The sequence below is a fragment of the Manihot esculenta genome, chromosome 5 (genome assembly GCF_001659605.2).
Source record: "Manihot esculenta cultivar AM560-2 chromosome 5, M.esculenta_v8, whole genome shotgun sequence".
NCBI lineage: Eukaryota > Viridiplantae > Streptophyta > Magnoliopsida > Malpighiales > Euphorbiaceae > Manihot > Manihot esculenta.
In genome coordinates, this window is record NC_035165.2 from 26,086,545 (window position 1) to 26,098,604 (window position 12,060).

The 12,060-nt window shown below is 32.4% G+C and overlaps 1 protein-coding gene across 1 annotated transcript; it reads right to left on the minus strand.

The window, feature by feature from the left end:
* Positions 1-685: 685 nt before the first annotated feature.
* Positions 686-2,495, minus strand: LOC110615036 (aldehyde oxidase GLOX). The gene has a single exon (XM_021756744.2). It carries the CDS (start codon positions 2,435-2,437, stop codon positions 809-811), a length of 1,629 nt encoding a protein of 542 aa, XP_021612436.1. The 5' UTR covers positions 2,438-2,495; the 3' UTR covers positions 686-808.
* Between the last annotated feature and the right edge of the window lie 9,565 nt (positions 2,496-12,060).

Here is a 12,060-nt window from a genome sequence, read left to right on the forward strand (position 1 = left end):
AATAATTTTTCCAGACAGTAAGGTGCGTGACCGCAAATCTTTCAAGTCCAAACGCAATTTTTTTCCCTTTTTAACAACAAATTGAAAGCTGCTGTCTTGCAACTTGGGTAACAGTGAGGACAACTTAATGTTCATATTTGGGAACCAGAAAAATAGAATAAAATCCAAAAACATCTGCGTTGGATTGGGCATGCAGTCAATTAAAATGAGAAACTAATAATAATAATAACAAAGAAATAAAATAAGAAGATAAGGAAGCCAAGGAGAGGAAATTAAGCAGCTCCATCCACATCCATTTCATTTCGTGCATGGTTTTTGTATATATATGTCTTCACGTAGTGGTCCTTTGCTTAAGGTAGCTGGTCTCTTTCGATCATATATGAATCAATTTAAAAACTTCTCAAGCCATGGAATATTCATATCTTTCAAGTTTCCATGGGAAAACATTTCCATTTTCTCCTATCAATTGTGTACTAGTTTGTTTTTTGGGCAAACAATTTGGTCCTCCATAGTAATCATTTGCTTGTTTCTTTTCATGATTTACAGTTTTTTTTTTTTTAAATCAGTTGATATCTTAATATTTTTTAAAATCAGTTGATATCTTTCACGAAATAAATATAAATATTACAATAATAACTCTGATGTTTTTATTTATCACTGGATTAATTTATTGAAAGCAAACTAATACAGAAAGGATATATAAATAGAATTATTCCTAACGCAGTCTAGTTACAATTACCAGGACTTGTTAATCAATTAATATTCAGTGACAATAAAAATAATATATGAAGCAGAATTAATTAAATAATTACTTTATCTGGACCCAAATGCCTTGGCTGGGAATATCCTGATGAACCACAAATAGCATGTAGTACCCAGACGGCGCAAGATTCTTCGAAGGTGGAGCAGTCACTTGAACGTCATACGTCGCCGTTCCGGCATTTGTCAGTTTCTCGTTACCAAGAACTAACAACCTCTGGTTCATAGCGAAGGAGTGTGTTGTAAATGAAGGTGCCACCATTGTTACAGACGCCGTTTTTGCAGCTATTGCTACTTGGAACCGAATCACTAATCTCTGTGAGTACCCAATTGTAGCTTTGGACGGTGGAGATATAATTCTTGGCCTGAAATTATTATTTTTTGAATCCAAATATGGAGGATAAAATGCTTCTAAGCTTAACTCAGTCGGAAACAACGGTGTTCTGAAGTTGTAGTTTATGTGAGGGTTGCTTCCACCAACAAGAACTCTTCCATCCCTCAGCAAGATGGCTGCTGAATGATACATTCTTGGAACCGTGGTTGGGTTTTGTAACTCGAACCGTGAACCAACTGCCACGTCTGGTCGATATATAACTGGGTTCAATACAGGATTTCGCCCGAGTTCCCATCCTGCAGTGCCAGCTCCAGCACCGTTTATGATTAAAACGTTGCCGTTTGGAAGCAATATCATGTCACCCATAACTCGTGCCTGAGGCATTCTCTCCATGGTCCATTGAGGATTCGGATCGGTTATCTTGATCCGTCCACAGGTGTCTAATGCTTTAACAAAGTTACCATGTTTACTCTGGATGTGTGAACCTTTCGGTGCACCTCCACAAACCAATACTTCAGCTTGAAGTGCCCTTCCTTGTATGTTCTTCAGTGGAAGCAAGACAGCAGAGCCAGTGCTCGGATAGCTACGTGGGTCACCTCCAGGGATTGTTGGGTAAATTTTCACCACCTTGCCAACTTTATAATCGAACAATATAGCTCGATTATTTGCGAAAATGAACAAATGACCATCAATATTAAGAAAAACAAATGGGTACAGATTGTTCTCGATGTCACGTTCATTAGTCTGAGCAAGAAATGGCAATCCGTACAAGTTTCGAAGACCCATTTTAGGATAAAACTCGTAGTTGAATTGCCTTCTCCCGCCGATAATGATTTGGCTTCCATCAGGCAATATGTGGTTGGTGGCGTACCATCTTGTTGCTATAAGCCCATTTCCCTGCTCTTCCCAGTCGCAGTAATTGCATGGTGAGAAAATCCTGACCCTACGTTCACCATCATTGAAGCCACCAGTTTGGATCAGACGTCCATCGGACATGACAGCACCTGAGGAGCACCAAACGTCGGTTAGGACCATAAGAGGCCGAAATGTATTGGTTAAAACATCGTACTCAGCCGAGTGAGCAGTGCAATCATTTTTTATCACGAGTTCGTTAGGATCATTTCGACACTTTTTATTTGGTAGCGACAGATTTGAGAGGCCGAAATCTGTTCGATCAAAGATTACGACACGGTCATTATAGAGAAGCTGCATGTGCATAGCTGTTATGCCAATGCTTTTTTGCAGAAGTTGCCACCGGCCACCAGCGGCGTTTGTTAAAATCCGGTGAAATGGGTGAGTAGAAATAAGGAGAAGGAACAAGACAATTAAAGAACGAGGAGACATTGATGAGAGGAATTTTATATGTTTTGTTCATGGGCTATGATTGGCTGGGGCTAGAAGTGGATGTCAATAAGAGGTTTGTCTGCCTTTTAAATTGCTACCAGGAGAGGTCGGATAGTAACTTCCACGCGCTTCCTCAACGCGCGTGAAAATATTTTAGTAATTAATTCTGTTTGAATATAAAAAAATATTTAGTTAAACTCAATTTATTATTGTGGTACATATTACATGAAAACGAGTTTTATTTATTTTTTATAGTGAAATTTATCTATTTATATTTAAAAAAATTTTAATTTATGATGAATTGAGTGTAAATAATTTTTTTTTGTATTTTTTTATTAATGGCCGTCACCTATGTAAAATAAAGTTAAATGCTGCACGTGATGCCTCTTAAAACCAATTTGTTCTCGTCTTTCTCAAATGATCCAAATTGAACGAGGACCACGCGCTTCACTAGCAGAGGCCACTAGGGTGTGGGCCAAAGTTTCCGATATTTCCTTCTCCGTTCATAAAAACTTGGTAACAAGTTAATTAAAAAAAAATCAAATATGCACGTTTACAAACAAATCTTGTGTCACACCCGAATTTTATTTAAAAAAAATTAGTTAAAAGATTAAATTTGTTCGTAGAGAAAAAATATTAAATTTTATTTTTTAATTTAATTTTATATTTAAAATATTATTAAAATAACAATCAATCTAAATAAAATTAAATAAATTATATAAATCGTACATCAAACATTAAAACTATAATAAGACTAAATAAATTTTATAAATTGTAGTTCATACTTAAAAATCATGATAAATGATATTTTATTTAATGTTTTAATAATAATTTATTAGTAAAATTAAAATTAAAATTGCAATTTAATATATGTAGACATGTTGCATAGTTAGAAGTAAATTTGATATTTTATTTAAAAAAATATTAAAATTATTTAGAAATATAATTAAAATAATATTCTTTTCATCCCATAACTTTTATTAATATTTTTTTATTATTTTAAAATTATTATTTATTTTTTTATATTATAATAATATATAATTGACTAATATAATTTTATTTACTTTTATTTTATTTTTAAAAATATCTCAATACTTCACCATTTAATAAAATTTAATGTTTTTAAGATATATATAATTAAAAAATTAATAAAAAATTATATTTTTTAATATATATATATAAATAAAATATATAAAAATTATAAAACAAAAAGAGTATTATAATTTTAGCATAAAATAGCATAGATTATAAAGTCAAATTAAATTTAATAATAAAAATTGATGATCTGAGATCCAATAGAATAGGGTTTTACAAGGGTTTTGTATTACTGAATCAGGTCTTAAGTTTCCTGAGGAGGGGACTCCTCTTTTATACATTGTCTTGCTTGCTGGTGACGTGTAAAGGCCTCTCCAGGATTGGGCCACACGTCTCTGCCATGCGGATTCGGAGGTACTAGGGTATCAGCCGCCTGCTCCATGCGTAACGGCCTCTGATTCTCCTCGTGCGTACGTCTAAGCAGATCTGCCAGGCTGTCTGGTGAATATTTTTCTGGATCCTGGACTAGGCCGAGAGTTGGGCCGGACGCTAAACCTGAGTGGAGAGGGCCTGCTTCGTGTGGGCCGGGCCGGTCGGATGAAGAGGATGGGTCGAGCCCGGCTTTAAGGGTTGGATGAGCCAAGCTTGTTATATATGTCAGGTGTGTGGGCCTCTACGTCATGGGCCTTGGGCTGTGGTCAAGCCCCTGATCCGGGGAAAGGAATCCAGTGGTCATCAAAAATTATATAGCATAAATATTTAAAATTAAAATTCATTTTATATTTGTACAGCCAATAAATTTTTCTCTTTTAAATTTGAGGACATTATACAAGATTCAAGCTACCTATTTTGATTATAATTTCATTTTTAAATAATTTAACTGTGTTTCTGAATATTTTAAAATTAAGGATATCATATAAATTTTCTATTATATTTTGGAGCGGCAATTATATATTTTTTTAAAAAAATCTCAACACGTGCAGAAAAGGTGATGTGATCAGAAACAGCCATTCTTAATTCCTTCACATACTTTAAATTCTCTCCTCTCCTCCCATTTTCGTCGGTGCGGCCATTGTTCTTTGTCATGATACTAAAACTCTGGACCAATAAATTTGAAAATTGGATTTATAATTACTTCAAATTATCTCTAAAAATTCCATACTATAAAGCTGATAAATTTTTATCAATATCTGATTTGTATGGGCTTAAATATATAAAATTATAATATACCTACATTATATAATAATATTTTAAAATAAATAAATAAATTCAACTTAAAATTTCACGTGAAAAAAATCAATCATATCATATTTAATCGGCAATAAATATATGTAAATTTATTAATATAGCCAGCAGTAATAATATATATTAAAAGATAATCCTAAACTCTTATTATAGGAAATATAAATTTATTATCGGTTATCAATTTAAAAATAATTGTATATTAAAAATTAAATAATATTAATTGAAATTTAAATATAAATTAAAAAGTTATTAAATATTAAAATGATATATTTTTATACATGTTACCATACTATAGGATAATCATTCAAATTATTTACGAATCAAAACAAACACCTTTAGAATATGTATGTTCCTAAATTTAAAATAGACAAAAATAAAATAAATTGACATAATATGAGTTAAAGTGTTTAATCTAAATTAAAATAAATTATTGATGTAACATAACAATAACTCAAAATAAGGTACGAACCCTTAGCATAAAATATAATCACGTGGTAAGAATCTAATAAACTGATACGTGCTCAAGATTGTGAACACAACTACTACTTTCGAATTTAAAAAATCGAAAACCAGCGGGGGATTTCTGATGTAACACAATAATTACTCAAAGTAAATCATGAGCTGTCACCATAAGATACGACCATGTGGTAAGGGTCTAATAAGCTGATATACGGTTCCACTCGTGGAAAGGAAGACCCGGACACTGTAGCACCAGGTTCTTTATCAAGACTCGTCCTCTCATGAATAAGTCGAGTCTTTACATAAAGTTACCATTAGTAGGTACAATCCAGCAGATCCCTATCAGTTAGCCTACAATCACGAGATCCCCTATCAATATGCAATCCTTACACAATTAGTCTTGAGTTTTAAGTAATTTTTTACATTTGCCATTTTCTTCAATTTACTGATTTGAGCATTGGAGTGGCTCCGTAGGCGCCAACCACCTCATGTTCTCTTTTTTACAAGTTGATCAATTGCAGCACAGTTTCGTTTCAGCTACTTCATTTAGTTTTATTGCCGGAAAATCTATCGAATTCTCTTTTTTTATTTTCGAATAAAACCGATCTCTTATTCCTTTTTTTATTCTTTAAAATGGTTGACAATTCACGAGCTACTGCTAAGGTTGTTGCCAATAAGGGTGTAATCATTTCTTCCACTTCTAGTAATGAACAAAATACCCCATCGATGATCAACAAAGCAGATCTCAATAATCTGAATAATGAGCAAATGCTCTAATACATTGAAAGGCTGTAGGCTACTCTCGAGCAATATAAAGCTCAAAAGGAGGCCTCATTTATGGTTCCCAGTATAAGGAAGGACGCCTCCATTAATACCCCAAGAACTCGAATAGAGGTAATTCAAATATAGTCCAAGGGAAAGGCAAAGCTGGAGAAAGAGGAGTCGTCAGACGAGACTCCAAAGGATGTCGACTATAAGCTAATACAAGACGTACAGAGGTATCAAAAGGAGTAGGAGAAGGATTATGGGCTGGACGATGCCTTGCCCCTTTCAGAAGAGATATTGGCAGAGATATTTTTCGCTAAGTTCAAACTTCTAAGTTTGGACAAATACGGTGAAATAACAGATTTCAAAAGTCACATGACGATCTTTAGGACAACCATGTTGCTTTAGGATGTCAATGACTTCGTTTTGTGTCGAGTATTTCCGTCAACATTCACAAGTTTGGCTCAGAAATGGTACCAACATCTGATCATAGATTTAATTCAAAACTTTGAATAATTCGCTATCTCATTTAAATCCAGGTTTATTACTTGTATATCTCTTAAAAAGCTCTCCTCTGACTTGCGAAAGATCCACTAAGAAGAGAGCGAGTCTTTAAAGAGTTTTATCTCACGGTTCAATATAAAAGCAATACAGGTGGAAGAATTAAATCATGAGATAGCACGTGAAGAATTAAAACAATAAATGAGTAACATAAAGTTTATAGATTTCTAATTAAGAACCCAGCTGCTACGTACCAATAACTAATGAACAAAGCTCATAAGTACATCAGGCTAAATGATGAAGTCCAAGCGTTGAGAGAGGACAACAGAACGAGTCAAAAGTAAAACCAAAAGCTAGAGAGGCGATGATACAGATGAAAGCATGGAGGCAAGAACACTGCCACAATGCGTATAACTGCCAGGTAAGGCCACAAGACGGGTTCCGCCAAGCCATAATCCATGTATTAGTCCCACTAAACAAGACATCTTATACCAGGCCACAATGCGGGTTCTGCTAGGTCACAATCTGAGTGTTAGTCCTGCTAAACAAGGCATTTTATGCCAGGCCATAAGGCGGGTTCCATCAGGCCACAATCTGGATGTTAGTCCCGCTAAACAAAACATCTTATACCAGGCCACAAGGTGGGTTTTGCCAAGCCATAGTTCAGGTGTTAGTCTCGCTAAACAAGACTTCTCATGCCAGACCATAAGGTGAGTTCCGCTAGACTATAGTCCAGGTTTTAGTCCCGCTAAACAAGGCATCTTATGCCAGGCCACAGGGCGGGTTCCACCAAGCCATAATCAGGGTGTTACTCCCTCTATACAAGGCGGGTTTTGCTAGGCCATAATCTGAGTGTTAATTCTGATAAACAAGACATTTTATGCCAAGTCACAAGGCAGATTCCACCAAACCACAATCCAGGTGTTAGTCCCGCTAACCAATGCATCTTATGCCAGACTACAAGGTGGGTTTCGCTAGACCATAAGGCGGGTGTTAGCCAAGCCACATGAGGTTGTATTAATCCCGTTTCATAAAAAGTCTTTAAGGTATTTTATGCCAGGCCACAAGGCGGGTAACCACTAGACCATATGACTGGGTGTTAGTCCCGCTTCATAAAAAGTCTTTAAGGCATTTTATACTCAGGCCACAAGGTGGGTGGCCGCCAAACCATAATCTAGATATTAGTCCCAAAAGCCAGAGGTGAGTTACACCAAAAAGCGCCACAAGGCGAGTAACCTCCAGGCAAATCTTTGAGTGTTTGTCCAAAAAGATAAAAAAATGAGTTTCTGCAAAAAAATTACCATAAGGCAGGTAACTGTCATGCCATAATCTGGATGTTAGTCCTAAAAGGCGGAGACGAGTTCCCCCAAAAAGTGCCACAAGACGGGTAACTACCAGACGAATTTTCGGGTGTTAGTTTCAAAAGACAAAAGGCAAGTTTCTGCCAATAATCGCTACAAGACGGATAATCGCGAGGCAAGTTTTTGGGTGTTAATTTCAAAAGGTGGAGGCAAGTTCAGCCAAAAAGCGCTGCAAGGCGGGTAACCGCTAGGCAAGTCTTCGAGTGTTAGTCTCAAAAGACAAAGGCTAACAACCGGGTATCTGTTAGGCTAACGACCGAGTATTAGTCATGATTAATAAAATTCCTAAGTAGTTATCGTGACCGGGTGTTAAGTTCGGTTTATTATTTTCAAGTTATTTATTCCATAGCCATAAAGTAATCATCATCAGGGGCAAGTAGAGCAGCGCGAGTATATCTAGATATGCCACTTATCCAAGATCATGAAGACAACTATCTCCTTCGAATTTGAAAAATCGAAGATAAGTGGGGAGATCTCTGATGTAACACAACAATTACCTAAAATAAGCCATGAGCTGTCACCATAAGACATGATCACATGGTAAGAGTCTGATAAGCCGATACGCGTTTCCACTCGTGGAAAGGAAGATCCGGACACTGCAACACCTGGTTATTCATCAAGACTCGGTCTCTCTTAAATAGGTCGAATCTTTACATAAAGTTACCATTAGCAGGTACAATTCAGTAGATTCCTATAAATTAGCCTATATTCACGAAATTCCTATCAATTAGCTGGTATACACCGAATTTTCAGGAGATGCGATAATTAACTCCATCTTATTACAGTATAAAAGCTAACGATCGCAGAGACCAAGGTATGCAATCCTTACACAATTACTCTTAAATTCTAAATAATTCTTTTTTTTTTTTTGAAATAGGGGTTGGGGGAGTATTCTAAATAATTCTTTACATTTGCTTTTTTTTTTTGCTTTTTTTTTAATTTACTGATTTAAGTGTTGGAGTGGTTGTCGTAGGCACCAACTGCCTTATATTTTTTTTGACAGGTTAACAAATCACAGTACAGTTTTATTTCAGCCACATCAATCATTATATTATTTAAGATACTTATCTAATAAAAGTGTTACATTTAATAAAAAATTAATATATGGGTGTAAATCAAATTGTCATAATTTAAAATAAAATTTATTAAAAAAAAGTTTATGATATAATTATTAAAAGTTTAAAAGTTCAGGTAATAGTTGACCATCATCCCATTCTTATATTTTTAAACACTTGATCAGTGCTGAATATTTGATTCTATTAATTATTTCATATATTCTTTCAGTTTATTCAATTTAATCATCAATCAAATAGCCAAAATGAAAAACAAATTAATGTAATGAGTTTATAGAAGTATCAATAATAATAAACGTTCAAATAGATGGGCTCTTAGATTTTTTGTATAAGCAATCAACCTAAGGATTGCGCTCCATAAAAAAAAAATTTAACTTCACTTAATTTTGAAATTAATCTACATCCATCAAACTCACAATAAAAAATTAAGTAGGCAGGGAGAAAACTTCTCTCTTTGGTTTCAACAAGAGGTTAGTTATTATTATTTTTTATTTTCTTCCAAGGTTTATGTTGTATTGTCTATTTTTTTTTACTGTTTAGATATTATCATTTGAACTCTTTTTAGATAGGGAATAATAAGGTTTTTGGATGTCAGATTGAATTTTAAATAAATAAGTGATTTTTTTTCTATAGATATATATGTGCTTTACAGTGAAAAATTCCTTTGGATTCGTAGTTTTTTTGGTTCTATGTGATTTTTTATTTATTTTTCTCTTATACACATCGAGTATAATTAAATTTAGAAATAGTTACTCCTACATGTTTTAAGAGAGATGGGATATCGTCCTTCATAAAATTTATGCCCTCTTGAATTCACACATTCATTCTGTGTTTCAAAAACATGCTAATTTATATTGGCTAGTGAAAAGGTTGATTTTTAGATTTTTTTCAAATATTTTTAGTCAATTCTGTAATTTTTAGACGATCAATCTTTATGGATAAGAATATGGGTAAGCTATTCTCTGCATCCTCTGACTCAAGAGAAGCTTTAGCCGTAGTGTTTTGTATTGAATTTGACTTACGTGCTCGTGGGCTCTTAAGTGTTTTTTGGTTAATTGTGATGTAGTTTGAGTTTTTATCTTTTTATTATCAATCTTCTTACCTCCTTATAGCAGTGTTTTCCCTTGTGGCGATAGAACTAAAAAGCCGTTAGATTCCCAGCAACCCTTTTTCTTTTTTCTTTTTTCTTTCTTGACTATGCTTATGTAATCCTTGTAAGTCTTGGACTAAGCAGGATCAGAAAAGTTATTCTATTCTCAATAAACCCCATCTGAACCCATTGAATTATATAAATATATTTAATTAATAATTTATATAAAAATATATCTTTTTATTAATAATTTTCATTTTCAAATTTCCTTTCTCTGTTTGATTTTCATTTTCAAATTTTATTAATAATATTTAATTAATAATAATTTTCAGAAGTTTTTAGCTTTTTTTAATTTCCTTTCTCTGTTTGAGAGAGCTCTTTGACCTGGGTTCTCAACGTCTATAGGCTTGTTGTATAGATCGGATTTAACATCTCCTTTGCACACCTCAGTATGAAAAATTACAACCTAGGCCATACTTTTTTAATAATAAACAATTCGATCCATGATATTTTTATTTTTCTAACAATATAATCATTATATTAAATTTAGACTTATAACGATTAGTTTTTATAATTTTACTTTATTTAATAATTTAGTCTTTTAGATTTAATATTTATAGTAGTTTAACAATATAATTTAATATTTATAATAATTTAATCTTTTTATTTATAATAACTTTTTAATTTATAATTAACTAATAATAAACTTAATAGAATCACTTTTTATTTAATAAAATAAAAACTCAAAAATTAAATTGTATATTAATGAAAAACGTAAAGACTAAATTGTACATTCTACTAAAGTACAGGATTCCATTATAAATTATCCTTATTATAAAAGGGCCGAAAGTCCATCTCGAGTAGGATCCGAAAATGATACTGAAAGAGATTGAGGCCCATGTGAACAAACTCATAAATCCAACCTTTTTCTTTGGGCCGGGTCCACGTGGAAAAATATATTTATATAAAATATACATTAAAATATTTTACCAATAAAATTTTTAAATTCTAATTCTAATTATATTAAAATTATCAATTTATATTTAACATGTCTTATTTATTTTAATTATTAAATTTATCAATATATTTAATATGGAAATACCTTTATGAGATTATATAAAAAATTAATTCTTTCCATATTAATATGTCAAGCATTAACTTAAGAAATAATATTTTAATTAGCAAGTTATATAATTACAGATTGTAATTTCCTCCTCCATCACAATGATGTTTTGGTTACTAACTTAATTTAACAGTTTTTTAGAAAAAAACAACAAATAGATAAATTAACCTTATAGACCGAGTGAAACTGTTTTAGCATAATAGATAAATTTTAGATTAAATTTTATATGATTGTTCAAAATTTTTATAATAATGAGAACTCTTTTGAAACATTCGATCATTCAAAATTAATTTCAAAACTTGAGCGATATTACAATAAATAACAATAAAATGTATGTTAAAGATTTATCAAAATTCAAAACTATTAAATATCATCAAATTTTCGCTTTAAGATCTAAAAACAACCTAATTTAGAGACAAATTCATTCATTTAGTATGTGATATCATTTCTGATAACGTCACCATCATATACATATATCATGGTAACGTCATTTCTAATAACGTCACCTGTCATATACATATATCAGACTAACGTCATTTCTGATAATGTCACCATCATATACATATATCAGGATAATCTCATTCATGATAATGTTATTATCATATATACATATCAGACTAACGTCATTCTTGATAACGTCACCATCATATACATAACTTGATGTGTATTACACCGTCAATATTTAATTTAACAAATAAGATACTAGTAACTTTCACATATTATTTTTACCTCCAAACTTACTTTTTAGATTAACATTTGGTGTGACACGACCTCATGTGTATTTATACCATCAATATTTAATTTAACAAATAAGATACTAGTAATTTTCACGCATCATTTTTACCTCCAAACTTATTCATATTTTTTTGAGATTAACATATGAACTGATACGATTTTATGTGTATTTAAACTATAAACATTTAATTTAACAAATAAAATACTAGTAACTTCCATACATCATTTTTACCTTC